Source organism: Coregonus clupeaformis, chromosome 36 (assembly GCF_020615455.1).
Source record: "Coregonus clupeaformis isolate EN_2021a chromosome 36, ASM2061545v1, whole genome shotgun sequence".
Lineage (NCBI taxonomy): Eukaryota > Metazoa > Chordata > Actinopteri > Salmoniformes > Salmonidae > Coregonus > Coregonus clupeaformis.
The window spans coordinates 7,571,979-7,586,863 of record NC_059227.1 but is presented as its reverse complement, the minus strand read 5'-3'; the positions used below and the strand labels follow the sequence as shown (position 1 = coordinate 7,586,863).

The window sequence follows — 14,885 nt, the reverse complement described above, 5'->3', positions numbered from 1 at the left end:
AAGTCAGAACATGTTATTAGACAGTTGTCCTACGACGTTTCATAGGTTCGTCTTCAAGGGACAACTACAGACACTGCAGACCTTGACATTTCAGAGTTTGACACATGGCAGAGGAGCTTGGGGTTCAGAGTGTGTGTGTGTGGACAATTAGCAACATCCACCAGCAGCACCCACACTTCTCAGACCTCTATTGATTGGACAACAGGGACGTGCTTGTGGCTAGAACAGCGTGTCAGATCTGGTGGAATTCCCCATCTAGGTAAGCAGTGGCTGATTTGCTGATTACTGTCAATAACATACTTTGTAACTACATCAAGAACAATCAATGTAACTACTGAATGGGGTAATATATTTTTTCCAGTCACATGATTCTTTGTTTTGGTGACAGTCATTTTTGCCTCTTCCTCAATGAATAATAGGCCTGCTGGTCAATGTGAAGTTATAACCTCCCATATCCTCTATCTAGTATCATAGTCTCTATATATGCCATTTAGCAGACAATTTTATCCAAAGCGACTTACAGTCCTGCGTGCATTTTTTTTTTTACGTATGGGTGCTCCCAAGAATCGAACCCACAATCATAGCGTTGCAAGCGCCATGCTCTACCAACTGAGCTACGTTTAGAGATAAATAACACAATAATATATGTATAAATGCATGTACTGGTATAATACATATAGTAATATCAAAATTACAGTGTCACACCAAATGCTGTTGATAATGCAGCTCTCGTCCACTGGCAGAAGTTATTCTCTCTCTGTGTGTGTGTGTGTGTGTGTGTGTGTGTGTGTGTGTGTGTGTGTGTGTGTGCGTGCGTGTGTAGGACTGAATCCAGTCCACTGCGGTACCTGTCTAAATTTAGCCCTGGCCTCCTTCTCCTTCATCCTCCCATGTGCTACGAGATAGTCAAAGACCTCCCCTGGAAGGAGAAAGGGGAAATGGGGGGAGAGATAGAGGTGGGGAGGGAGGGGGAGAGAGAGAGAGTGGGGGAGTGAGAGAGCGGGGAGAAAGAGAGAGTGAGAGACAGAAAGAAAGAGAGCAGAGAAGGGGAGGGGTTTGCGAGAGGGAGAGATAGAGAGTTTAAGTTCAACTTTGACTGAATGGAGACATGCCACAACTTCCTCTCAGTCCCCCAAATTAAGTGTAAAGTCATATGTCTGGAAACCGCCAAGAAAGCATAAACTGCTAGTTAGGAAGCCTCATTTGTCCTAGGTAAGGCAATATTATGTGTTATTATAAAGTACTATATAAATAGCAGGAGTCAGACCATCCCTGATCCTGGAGAGCTACTGGTAATGCAGGCTTTTGCTCCAGCCCTGCACCTCAAACAGCTGATTCTACTAACAGGCAACTCATCAGGAACTTGACTGCCTGAAGCAGGTGCGTTAGCACAGGGTAGCACCTGGTAGCTATTCAAGAGGAGGGTGTCATACTATAATGTTAGAATCATGATGATAATACTTCCATTTAATATTTATGAGCTTTTCATGCATTATGCTCAAAGCATATTATAAATATTATAGTGTACTCTGTACTACACTATTTACTGTACCTCATATTACTAAGTAGCTTACCTCCACTGGCATATTCCATCACCAGGTAGAGAGTCTTCTCAGTCTCTATCACCTCAAACAGTTTCACTGTGGAAGGAGAGAGCGAGAGCGAGAGGGAGAGGGAGAGGGAGAGGGAGAGGGAGAGGGAGAGGGAGAGGGAGAGGGAGAGGGAGAGAGAGAGAGATTATTTAACTTTTGTTTATTATCTATTTCACTTGTTTTGACAATGTAAACATACAGTATGTTTCCATGCCAATAAAGCCCTTTGAATTGAATTGATATTAGCCAGGTTGCCTCAGGACAGTATACAGTACCAGTCAAAAGTTTGGACACACCTACTCATCCAAGGGTTTTTCTTTATTTTTTACTATTTTCTACATTGTAGAATAATAGTGAAGACATCAAAGCTATGAAATAACACATATGGAATCATGTAGTAACCAAAAATATTTTAGATTCTGACAGCTTTGCACACTCTTGGCATTCTCTCAACCAGCTTCAGCTGGAATGCTTTTCCAACAGTCTTGAAGGAGTTCCCACATATGCTGAGCACTTGTTGGCTGCTTTTCCTTCACTCTGCGGTCCACCTCATCCCAAACCATCTCAATTGGGTTGAGGTCAGGTGATTGTGGAGGCCAGGTCATCTGAAGCAGCACTCCATCACTCTCCTTCTTGGTCAAATAGCCCTTACACAGCCTGGTGGTGTGTTTTGGGTCATTGTCCTGTTGAAAAACAAATGATAGTCCCACTAAGCGCAAACCAGATGGGATGGTGCATCACTGCAGAATGCTGTGGTAGCCATGCTGGTTAAGTCTGCCTTGAATTCTAAATAAATCACAGACAGTGTCACCAGCAAAGCACCTCCACACCATCACACCTCCTCCTCCATGCTTCACGGTGGGAACCACACATGCGGAGATAATCCATTCACCTACTCTGTGTCCCACAAAGACACAGCGGTTAGAACCAAATATCTCAAATTTGGACTCATCAGACCAAAGGACAGATATCCACCGGTCTAATGTCCATTGCTCGTGTTTCTTGGCACAAGCAAGTCTCTTCTTCTTATTGGTGTCCTTTAGTAGTGGTTTCTTTGCAGCAATTTGACCATGAAGGCCTGATTCACACAGTCTCGTCTGAACAGTTGATGTTGACGTGTCTGTTACTTGAACTCTGTGAAGCATTTATTTGGGCTGCAATTTCTGAGGCTGGTAACTCTAATGAACTTATCCTCTAAAGCAGAGGTAACTCTGGGTCTTCCTTTCCTGTGGCGGTCCTCATGAGAGCCAGTTTCATCATAGCGCTTGATCGTTTTTGCGACTGCACTTGAAGAAAATTTTCCGGATTGACTGACCTTCATGTCTTAAGGTAATGATGGGCTGTTGTTTCTCTTTGCATATTTGAGCTGTTCTTGCCATAATATGGACTTGGTCTTTTACCAAATAGGGCTATCTTCTGTATACCAACCCTACCTTGTCACAACACAACTAATTGGCTCAAACGCATTAAGAAGGAAATAAATTCCACAAATTAACTTTTAGCAAGGCACACCTGTTAATTGAAATGCATTCCAGGTGACTACCTCATGAAGCTGGTTGAGAAAATGCCAAAAGTGTGCAACGCTGTCATCAAGGTAAAGGGCGGCTACTTCGAAGAATCTAAAATATAAAATATATTTGGATTTGTTTACACTTTTTTGGTTACTACATGATTCCATTTGTGTTATTTCATAGTTTTGATGTCTTCACTATTATTCTACAATGTAGAAAATAGTACAAATAAAGAAAAACCCTTGAGTAGGTGTGACCAAACTTTTGACTGGTACTGTAGGTGCAGTAGCGCTGGATGTTCTGTTAATAATATAATAATAATAATATGCCATTTAGCAGACGCTTTTATCCAAAGCGACTTACAGTCATGCGTGCATACATTTTTTTTGTGTAAGGGTGGTCCCGGGGATCGAACCCACTACCTTGGCGTTACAAGCGCCGTGCTCTACCAGCTGAGCTACAGAGGACCATAGTTCCCAGGCTGCAGTCACATGAGACAGACAGACAGGCCTGAGGGCCAGAGACAGACAGGCCTGAGGGCCAGAGACAGACAGGCCTGAGGGCCAGAGACAGACAGGCCTGAGGGCCAGAGACAGACAGGCCTGAGGGCCAGAGACAGACAGGCCTGAGGGCCAGAGACATAGACAGGCCTGAGGGCCAGAGACAGACAGGCCTGAGGGCCAGAGACATAGACAGGCCTGAAAGCCAGAGACAGACAGGCCTAAGGGCCAGAGACAGGCCTAAGGGCCAGAGACAGACAGGCCTGAGGGCCAGAGACAGACAGGCCTGAGGGCCAGAGACAGACAGGCCTGAGGGCCAGAGACAGACAGGCCTGAGGGCCAGAGACAGACAGGCCTGAGGGCCAGAGACAGACAGACCTGAGGGCCAGAGACAGGCAGACTAAGACCTACATGTAGTCATTCAGACAGACAGAGACAGACAGACATATAGACACAGAGTCTACGATAGCAGCTCACTGCAACTCTGCTGCTGCAGCCTCAAGCCCACCAGCACCCCCTGAGCAGATAACTGAGCTTGTGTGTGTGTGTGTGTTTGTGTGTGTGTGTGTATGTGTGTGTAGGACAGGGGGATACAGAGCATGGAAAGGGATGGAGGAGAGAGACAACACACGAGGGCCGGGGGTGGGTGTGTGTGAGCGTGCCTCTAATCACTCTCGACTCATACCCATATTAGCTTAATCGATGCGCCATGACTAGACACAAAGCACTAGGCTGAGGGAACGTAACTGTGAAATCAAAGCCTACAGTTAGGTGGAAAAGCACCAGCTAGCAGGCAAAGTCTCGCTTTCTGAATCACTGTCTCGTTTCACTGTCTGTCTGTGGGTGCGTTCCAGAACACACTCATTTTGCAGGATAAGGATAGCTGCTAGACAATATTGACATCTGGTACCTGAGACAAAAACTTCTGCGGACATTGTTATGATCTGCACAGAATTTTTTGTACCGTCTGTCTGTCTGTCTGTCTGTTTTCACTCATTCAGCCTCTTTCTTAACTGATCAGTAAGCCTTTGATTGGGCAAAATAGTAGTGTTAGATCTAGGATAGAAAAACAAACAGTGTACTCCCTGGGCTTCGTGCTATATTATACGAATGAAAATTCAACTTGGCCCGAAATTCATTTGGAATAATTTGAACGTTTATGTATCTGCGTGCTTAAATGTTGCTTTGGGCTACTTTGCATCCCACCGAAGAAATTGTCTAAAGGTGAAACAATGCAGATTTTCAAACATATGTTGTAGGGCCCTATAAAATCCGCATTGCGAAGAACGCGGACGAAATCACGGAATCCAGACATTAAAACAGAATTGAACAATATTCAAAAATGTATTGAACTTATTTGAAAATGCATTAATTTGCCCAAGTGAGACATGAATGTGAGACATGAGACATGCATTTTGTTCATGCCATAAGACATGAACAAAATGCATCAGTGATTCGTATTTTCATGCAACTTTCTGAAACGGCACAGGAATGCCCGTCTGTGTGCATGTGTGTGGTGCGCGTGTATGTCTACACTTGCGTAGCCATTAGCAATGATGCTAATGATAACCTTCTTCTGGTAGAAATGGAAAGGCTTTCCCAAAAACCTTCTCAATTAAATGTTAACTTCAAAAGTAGCCTGGCAGAATGCTGTCATGATATTTAGTATTATTTTTTATTTTTTTAGGGGGTAGATCAGCTTTAATATTGCAGTTAGATTGTAATTTCCATCAATGTAATTGTCTGCATCACTTCCAATCCCCCATATGTTTTTTTTCTTTTTTTCCCCTCGCATATATGTGTATATATATATATATATATGTGTATATATATATATATGTGTATATATATATATATATATATATATATATATATATATATATATATATATATATATATATATATATATATATATATATTACATATATATACATATATATATATACACACACAGTCGGGAGAACAAGTATTTGATACACTGCCGATTTTGCAGGTTTTCCTACTTACTTATTTTTATCATAGGTACACTTCAACTGTGAGAGACGGAATCGAAAAAATCCAGAAAATCACATTGTATGATTTTTAAGTAATTAATTTGCATTTTATTGCATGACACATCAGAAAAGCAGAACTTAATATTTGGTACAGAAACCTTTGTTTGCAATTACAGATATCATACGTTTCCTGTAGGTCTTGACCAGGTTTGCACACACTGCAGCAGGGATTTTGGCCCACTCCTCCATACAGACCTTCTCCAGATCCTTCAGGTTTCGGGGCTGTCGCTGGGCAATACGGACTTTCAGCTCCCTCCAAAGATTTTCTATTGGGTTCAGGTCTGGAGACTGGCTAGGCCACTCCAGGACCTTGAGATGCTTCTTACGGAGCCACTCCTTAGTTGCCCTGGCTGTGTGTTTCGGGTCGTTGTCATGCTGGAAGACCCAGCCATGACCCATCTTCAATGCTCTTACTGAGGGAAGGAGGTTGTTGGCCAAGATCTCGCGATACATGGCCCCATCCATCCTGTCCCCTTTGCAGAAAAGCATCCCCAAAGAATGATGTTTCCACCTCCATGCTTCACGGTTGGGATGGTGTTCTTGGGGTTGTACTCATCCTTCTTCCCCCAAACACGGCGAGTGGAGTTTAGACCAAAAAGCTCTATTTTTGTCTCATCAGACCACATGACCTTCTCCCATTCCTCCTCTGGATCATCCAGATGGTCATTGACAAACTTCAGACAGGCCTGGACATGCGCTGGCTTGAGCAGGGGGACCTTGCGTGCGCTGCAGGATTTTAATCTATGACGGCGTAGTGTGTTACTAATGGTTTTCTTTGAGACTGTGGTCCCAGCTCTCTTCAGGTCATTGACCAGGTCCTGCCGTGTAGTTCTGGGCTGATCCCTCACCTTCCTCATGATCATTGATGCCCCACGAGGTGAGATCTTGCATGGAGCCCCAGACCGAGGGTGATTGACCGTCATCTTGAACTTCTTCCATTTTCTAATAATTGCACCAACAGTTGTTGCCTTCTCACCAAGCTGCTTGCCTATTGTCCTGTAGCCCGTCCCAGCCTTGTGCAGGTCTACCATTTTATCCCTGATGTCCTTACACAGCTCTCTGGTCTTGTCCATGGTGGAGAGGTTGGAGTCTGTTTGATTGAGTGTGGGGACAGGTGTCTTTTATACAGGTAACGAGTTCAAACAGGAGGGCTTCTTAAAGTAAAACTAACAGGTCTGTGAGAGCCGGAATTCTTACTGGTTGGTAGGTGATCAAATACTTATGTCATGCAATAAAATGCAAATTAAGTACTTAAAAATCATACAATGTGATTTTCTGGATTTTTGTTTACGATTCCGTCTCTCACAGTTGAAGTGTACCTATGATAAAAATTACAGACCTCTACATGCTTTGTAAGTAGGAAAACCTGCAAAATCGGCAGTATATCAAATACTTGTTCTCCCCACTGTACATATCCTTTAAAAATATATATATTTCCCTTTATTACTTTCCAACCCCGCCATCCCTTCCCTAATTGGAGTAAACTTGTGAACAGCAATGCTTAGGCCTCTACTTCATGCTTATACATACTATATTCATTTTATGGACACAGTCAATAATTATATTTTGTTTGTTTTTACTCCACAACTTCCTCCGATCATTTTCATGATGTCCATCTGGTATGCGTCTGTATGCTATATCTTTCTAACTGTGCTCTTTCACAAAAGCTCACAAGATATAACCTATATACTTATTATGGACACAGCATGTCTTACACTAGTTATCTTGTTGTTATTAGTTGTCATGAATGCTGTCATGATTACTTGCATCAATCCAGTGGCCATTTGTTTTGCAAACTGCTCTTAACCAAACAACAGTCTCTTCCTGGTTAGAACTTGCATTAAAGGGTAACTGCACCCAAAAATCTAATTTTCAAATAAAAAATCCCAGTCCTCAAAAATGGTCTCCTGATGTGGTTTAAACATGGTTGTGGACTTAAAACATCACATTTTGTTGTTTTTCTATTAAAAAAGTGTGATTTTGAGAGCGAAAACCTGAAAAAAAACAGGAGAAACTGAAACCTTGAAAAATAAAATAGAGGAAACAGAATTTGTAGGGCCCTAATGTTGGTTCCAGGCTCAACAGCCACATGATGTTCTGAAATGAGACCATAGCCAACTAATCCCACAGTCTCGGTCTCTCTTCCCCTCAGTCTTCTTCAGTCTGACTCCCTCGATTCTCTCGCGCTCCCTGTTTCACGGTCTGTTTCATTTAGTCTTTTATCTCTCCCTCTGTCTTGCTCTCTCCTTCAGTCTGTCTCCATCAGTCTCTCTCTTCATCACCCTCCCTCTCTTCCTCCCTCTGCACTGACCTACCTGGCTTCGTGGAGCGAGGGAGTGAGAAAGTGGGTCAGCAGAAGATAAGCAAAAAAGGGCAACTGTCTCCTCCCCCAGGCCTAACCAGACGATCGCCAACCATGTGCCTTCGGATTTAGACCACCCAAAAGCTACACTTCGAAATTAAGGAAGCAGTACAAAGTCAGGCTACAGCAACGACTGCTTGTCTGTCTGGAAAGGACTAAAACAAATGACCAACTACAAACCAAAAGCTCCCCCAATGGCAGACGACCCCTTACCCTTCCTCTCCAGGCACCTCTCTCCTCTACCATCCCAGGAAGCCCCCACCCCTGGTCATCACACAGCAAGAGGTCAACAGACTCTTTAGGAAACAGAACACCAAGAAGGCTGCCGGCCCGGAGAAGGTCTCTCCAGCCACATTTAAGCACTGCGCTGACCAGCTCGCCCATATTTTCACGGACATATTTCAACCAGTCACTAGAGCAATACACGGTTCCTGCCTGTTTCAAATCCTCCATCATTGTTCCAGTCCCGAAAAAACTAAAAGGTGTCCTGCCTGAACGACTACAGACCTGTAGCACTCACCATCATGAAAACATTTGCGCACCTGGTACTGTCCCATCTCAAAACCATCACTGATCTATGGATGACGCTGTCAACATGGGCCTACACTGCATCCTCAAACATCTCGATAACCCAAAGACATGTGTAAGGATATTCTTCTTCACGACTGTGCGCGTGTGTTTGGACCATTTTAAATCCTTTGAAATTGAAGCTCTGCAGTCCCGTCAGTGTGGATGGGGGCTTGCCACCCGTTTCTTATAGTCCACAATCAGCTCCTTGGTCTTACTGACGTTGAGGGGGAAGTTGTTGTTCCGGCACCACACTGCTAGGTCACGGACCCTCCTCCCTGTAGGCTGTCTCATCGTCACCGGTGATCAGGCCTACCACCGTCATGTCATCAGCAAACTTGATGATGGTGTTGGAGTAATGCGTAGCCACGCAGTCGTGGGTGAACAGGAAGTACAAGAGGGGACTAAGCACACACCCCTGTGGGGCCCCAGTGTTGAGGGTCAGCGTGGCCGAGGTGATGCTGCCTACCCTCACCACCTGGGATCGGCCCGTCAGGAAGTCCAGGATCCAGTTGCAGAGGGAGGTGTTCAGTCCCAGGGTCCTAAGCTTGGTGACGAGCTTGGAGGGGACTATGGTGTTGAACGCTGAGCTGTAGTCAATGAACAGCATTCTCACATAGGTATTCCTCTTTTCTAGGTGGGTAAGATTTAGATTGCGTTGTCTATGGATCTGTTGGGGCGGTATGCAACTTGGTGTGTGTCTAGGGTTTTTGGGATGATAGAGTTGATGTGTGCCAGCCTCTCAAAGCACTATATAATTACAGATGTGAGTATTACAGGGTGGAAGTCATTGTGGCATGAAGTCTTAGAGTTCTTGGGAACAGGAATGATGGTGGTCACCTTAAAACGTGGGGATTACAGACTGGGACAAGGAGAGGTTGAAAATGTCAGTTAATATACCTGCCAGCTGTTCTGCGCATGCTCTGATAAAGCACCCTGGAATACAGTCGGGCACCACGGTCTTGAAGGTGTTGACCTGATTAAAGACCTTACTCACGTCGGCCTCAGAGAGCGAGATCACCCAGACGGGCCTCACACCCGGCACGATGTTGTTATTGTCGAAGCGTGCATTAAAGTTTGTCTGGTAGAGAGGCATCGTTGGGCAGATCATGTCTGGGTCTTCCTTTGTAATCCTTAACCTCTACAGGATCGGTGTTCCGTATACGGGACGGTTGAGCTAACGTGCGCTAATGTGATTAGCATGACTGTTGTAAGTAACAGCAAACTTTCCAGACATGTCTTATATGGGCAGAAAGCTTACATTCTTGTTAATCTAACTGCACTGTCCAATTTACAGTAGCTATCACAGTGGAAAAATACCATGCTATTGTTTGGGGAGAGTGCACCACAACAAAAAACGTATCATGGCAACTGGTTTGATACATTCACCTCTGAAGGTAAATAATGTACTTACATTCAGTAATCTTGCTCTGATTTGTCATCCTAAGGGTCCCAGAGATAAAATGTAGCATAGTTTTGTTTGATAATTTTTATATTCAAATGTAGGAACTGGGTTCTACAGTTTGAACCCCTGCTGTCTCTGGCTCCACACCCACCCCCGGCCATCTAGATGTGTGAAAGTTAGTGTATAAGATAATGATCCATCATGTATGACATTCCTGGGAGTGTGTAAACTTACATTTTGTATTACCATATAATTTCTGTATGTTCTCTTTAGTTATGTACTTGAAAATGTATGAATTGACCAATTCGGCACATTTGGGCAGACTTGATACAAAATAGTCCAGTATTGCAATGCTTCACTGGATCAATCTGAACCTTTGCATACACACTTCTGCCATCTAGTCGCCATAATCTAAATTGCGCCTAAACTGCAATATTATATTGTGGCCTTTCTCTTGCATTTCAAAGATGGAAGAAAAAAAACAAAAGTAAACGCATGTTTTTCTGTTTGTATTATCTTTTACCAGATCTAATGTGTTATATTCTCCTACATTAATTTCACATTTCCACAACCTTCAAAGTGTTTCCTTTCAAATGGTATCAAGAATATGCATATCCTTGCTTCAGGTCCTGAGCTACAGGCAGTTAGATTTGGGTTTGAAAAGGGAAAAAAAGGGTCCGATCCTTAATAGGTTAATGGACATGTAATATTCCACCTTATTCCTATATTGTCCTTTTTTTTTTTTTGCTCGTTTCATGACTCTTCATTTTAGGTGGGAAAGAGCCCAGGGCAGATGAGTCGAAGTTGAAGCCGGAATTGAGGTAAGTAACTGCCGATTTGATGTTCAAAAGTTATTGTTGGCTGTAAGAAATGATGGCGGATTAATTGTGAAATTCAAGTAAAAGTAAACGCCAAAAGAATCACAAAATACCAAAGTTGGGTCGGAGCTTGCAAAACAGCAGACATCCAGTACGACGCCATCTTTTTTTAGAGTGGTGACATTCTCATTCCCCAACTTTTTTACTCCCTGGGTAGGAATTCCTCCCTTATTTTCCCAGACTGTTCCCATTCTCTCGCTCGCTCGCTCACACACACACACACACACACGCGCACACGCACATTGTGTCTGTGTGTCGTGGTGTCTGTGTGTTGTGGTGTGTTTGTGTTGTGGTGTGTGTATTGTGATGTGTGTTGTGGTTGTGGGGCACATGTAGATGCCATCATCACTAGATGACAGAGAGGGGGAGCAGAGGAGGGACCTGCTAGATGATCGCCAGGGCTTAAAGACACAAAGAGTGACACAAACGGGCTTTTGTACCCCCAGGAAAAAGGTTGCTGTGTGTGTGTCTGTGTCTGTGTTTGTGTGTGTGTGTGAGAGAGAAAGAGAGAGAAAATGGGAACAGTCTGGGAAAATAAGGGGGGGATTTCCGACCCTGGGATTAGAATAAAGTTGGGGGATGGGAGTGTCACAATTTCACCACTCAGGAGTGGAATTCCCGAACATGGGACAAGGGAGGAGGGGAAGAGCGCAGAGGAAAGGACGGCAGCTGCCATTCTTACTGGTAATGAGCCCATTCATTCAAGAGATTAAAGAAATTTCTAATTGAAAGTGAATGGACCATTTCCACATTCTTAAAATATGCCTGGAAAGTGTAAAACCGGAGATGTAAACAAACTGGAAGCACCTCGTGAATATTTGGAGGCATTAAACCGTCATATGTTCATGTACTGTATGTTGTTTTTACGTATCTGCAATCCTGCCTACATAATTGCCCCTTGGCCTTGTGGGATAAAGTATTTTTAATTGAATTTAATTTAAAAAAGAGAATAAGAGCAGTAGCTAAATGTGTTAATTGTTTTGCCCTACAGTAAACTAAGTAGTTGGTTAGCTACTGTACCTACAGATATTTACACTGCGAATAACTCTAGCTAGCTAACCCTGCAAGCTAACTTAGTTGAATTAATCTAGCTAGCTAGCAAACTAAGTTAGCTAGCTAGCTAGATTAATTCAACTAAGTAAGCTTGCAGGGCTAGCTAGCTAGAGTTATTTGCATTTATTCACATACTTAAATGTGAATAACTCGAACTAACTAGATTAGCAAGCTAATATAAATGTGAATAACTCTAGCTAGCTAGCCCTGCAAGTTAACTTTGTTGAATTACTCTAGCTAGTCATTTAACTAAATTAGATTGCAGGGTTAGCTAGCTAGAGTTATTCACATGTATATTAGCTTGCTAAGCTAGTTAGCTAAAGTTATTCACATTTCACAAAGCTTCCTAATAGGCTTGGGCGGTATCCAGATTGTCATACCTTCATACCGACCTTGTGCCATACCGGGATATTTGGTAATACCGGTACTGAACACATGGGGCACTCTTTTCAAATACCACTGATACTATGTAATCCGAAGGTTAGCAATGCTAAGAATTACATGTAAAATCCCATAGAGAATGCTAACTAAACGCTAACGAGCACATTGAACATTTTATACAGTCTCTGATCTAAACTATAGAAGTAACTCAAAAATGCTACTCACAGTTTGCTGCACGCACAAAACTAATATTAGACAGCAAGGCTCTTGATCCAGGAGGGGATTCTCTGCTGTTACGAAGTGAATGTTTGATTTTGGAAGAACCTATCCACTTAGCTAGATAGCTAATTACCTATTAAATTAGCAAACCAAATGCACAACTGCAGAGCATTTAGCACATTTTAGACAGTTAACTTAGGAGTTATAAGATTTCTAGCTGGCAAACATTTAGTTGGGAATTTCATTCGGTAACTAGATCACCTGGCACAACGGTGAGTAACTCAAAAGGCTCCGGTCTCCCGTGGTTGTGTGCTTGTAAACAAACACCACGTGACTGGGCACTACCGGTAAATTGCATAATGAAGAATGCAAAATGAAGAATGCAATCTTCTTTATCTCCTAACGTATTGCACAAGTTGACTGCAGGTATTTAAGAAGTAGCTACAAATATTCAACATTTAAAATAAAAAAACTTCAAATAAATAGTTTCAACGGTATTGAAAAACTATCCCGTGGCTTTTTCCAAATACCCCGGTATACGGTATACCGCCCAAGCGTACTTGCTAAACTAATTAGCAAGAGTTACTCACATTTATGTAAAGTTAGGAAGCTACTGCTCCTTAGGCTACTGTTGATAGCTAGTTAGCATAATGCTGTTCATGCCTCAAAATGATGAAGAGTCTGCTTTGTGTTTACATTTTCTGTTTGTGCCAGTATTTTATTGAATTTCAATTCATATCCCGAATCGGACCGAACTGAAATCAACTCCATACCACAAGATATTGCTCAAGTTGACAAGAGTTATTTCTCAGTCCCTCCTCTTTTGGCCGCTTCCCAATCCCACACACACCAAGCCCCCCACGATTATGACAAGTATTTTTTGTAATTATCCGTGATAAGAAAAAAGTAATCTTCAGCTGCCAGCACACATCTCTCTTTCACTCAAACAGTGTGAAGCGCTGTGTGCTCTAAACAACTATTGGCTAGTTCTTCTGTATGTAAAGAAATGGGGCGGGGTATCGGTTGAGCCTGCTGCAACGATTGGATTAGAACAAGCCACTCTCCCACTGCTCTCATTTCCCCAGACAGACACACGCATGGCTCTGTTTCACTCTTTCATTCACTCACTCACTCACACTCACACACGCTCGCTCACTCACAGTCAGTCACTCGTCTCAGGGCACAAGTCTCCCCTTTTCCAAACGTGTATAAATCAGAATCAGTAGCTAGTCATTGTTGTTCAATCTAGTTAATTCCTGTTGACTTGGCTGAGCCCATATGGTTGTTTTAGTCTGTCTACTTGGCTGAGGCCATTTGGTTGTTTTAGTCGGTCTACTTGGCTGAGGCCATATGGTTGTTTTAGTCTGTCTACTTGGCTGAGGCCATATGGTTGTTTTAGTCTGTCTACTTGGCTGAGGCCATATGGTTGTTTTAGTCTGTCTACTTGGCTGAGGCCATATGGTTGTTTTAGTCTGTCTACTTGGCTGAGGCCATATGGTTGTTTTAGTCGGTCTACTTGTTGTTTAGTAGGCCTACTTAGTCTGTCCATATATTTATTCCATTGCTGACGATGTCTGTCGTTATGTCGTGATGTCGTGCTTGCTGTTATTTCTTCTCTCCCAGGCATGTTACCGAGCGACAGATCATTAGAAAATAAAATGACAAATGTAAATAGTTTATTTTGATTGTACAAACACAGTGTCGGGAGAGAAAAGTTTTGCTCCTCTCGAAAGTGAAACAATATACGGGGCAAGTTAATTATTCTACCTTCATCTAAATCTGTCTGGAATAAATGCAGGCAGTAGCAGCCAGCCATGCATTAGGCTATTTATTAGCCTATTTTGTTCATAATTGAATAGGGGTAAGTAAGTCAATCATGTGCATTTTCATCTGTCAGGGTCGTTTTACAATGTGTGTGAATGAGTGAAGGGACATAATGATGTGCTTTGAGTGATAACTCGGTAATGTGCACTTGAGGTAAAGGCTTTACTGGCATTTAAAGCACACTTCCGGGTTTTTCGATCGTGAGTAAATCCGATTATGAGTATGAATTGTGATTAGAAATACGAGTATGACAAGATCTGCACAACCATAGTTCAGTACTCCCGAAGTTGTTGACTGTTTTTGTGCTTGCCAGTTAGCTAGCAGTTCTCAGCTGTTAGCAGCCAATGGCTATCAGTTTCTTACTGGCGATAAAAACGGATGATTGCCATCATTTTGTCTGAGCCATTACTGAATTATTTAATGTAACAAATCAAACATTAAACTTCGTAAACAATTAATGGTAATTCATGGTAACCTCGTAAACAATTCATTTAGACCTGCTGTTTATTTGAAACAGGTGTTTATGTGCTGAAATGTGT

The 14,885-nt window shown here is 42.8% G+C and overlaps 1 protein-coding gene across 16 annotated transcripts in view; it reads right to left on the bottom strand.

Moving 5' to 3' along the window:
* LOC121552405 (MAP/microtubule affinity-regulating kinase 3) overlaps nucleotides 1-14,885 on the bottom strand; it is a 103,296-nt gene that overhangs the window by 35,320 nt on the left and 53,091 nt on the right. For all 16 annotated transcript variants that reach the window (XR_005997190.2, XM_041865321.2, XM_041865322.2 and 13 more), the window contains exons 5-6: nucleotides 1,575-1,640; nucleotides 849-919 (exon numbers count right to left, since the gene is read on the bottom strand). Coding sequence is in view for 15 of the 16 variants with exons in the window: in XM_041865321.2 (XP_041721255.1) it covers nucleotides 849-919; nucleotides 1,575-1,640 (137 nt within the window). In the remaining variant the exon portion in view is untranslated. The remainder of the gene's footprint in view (nucleotides 1-848; nucleotides 920-1,574; nucleotides 1,641-14,885) is intronic.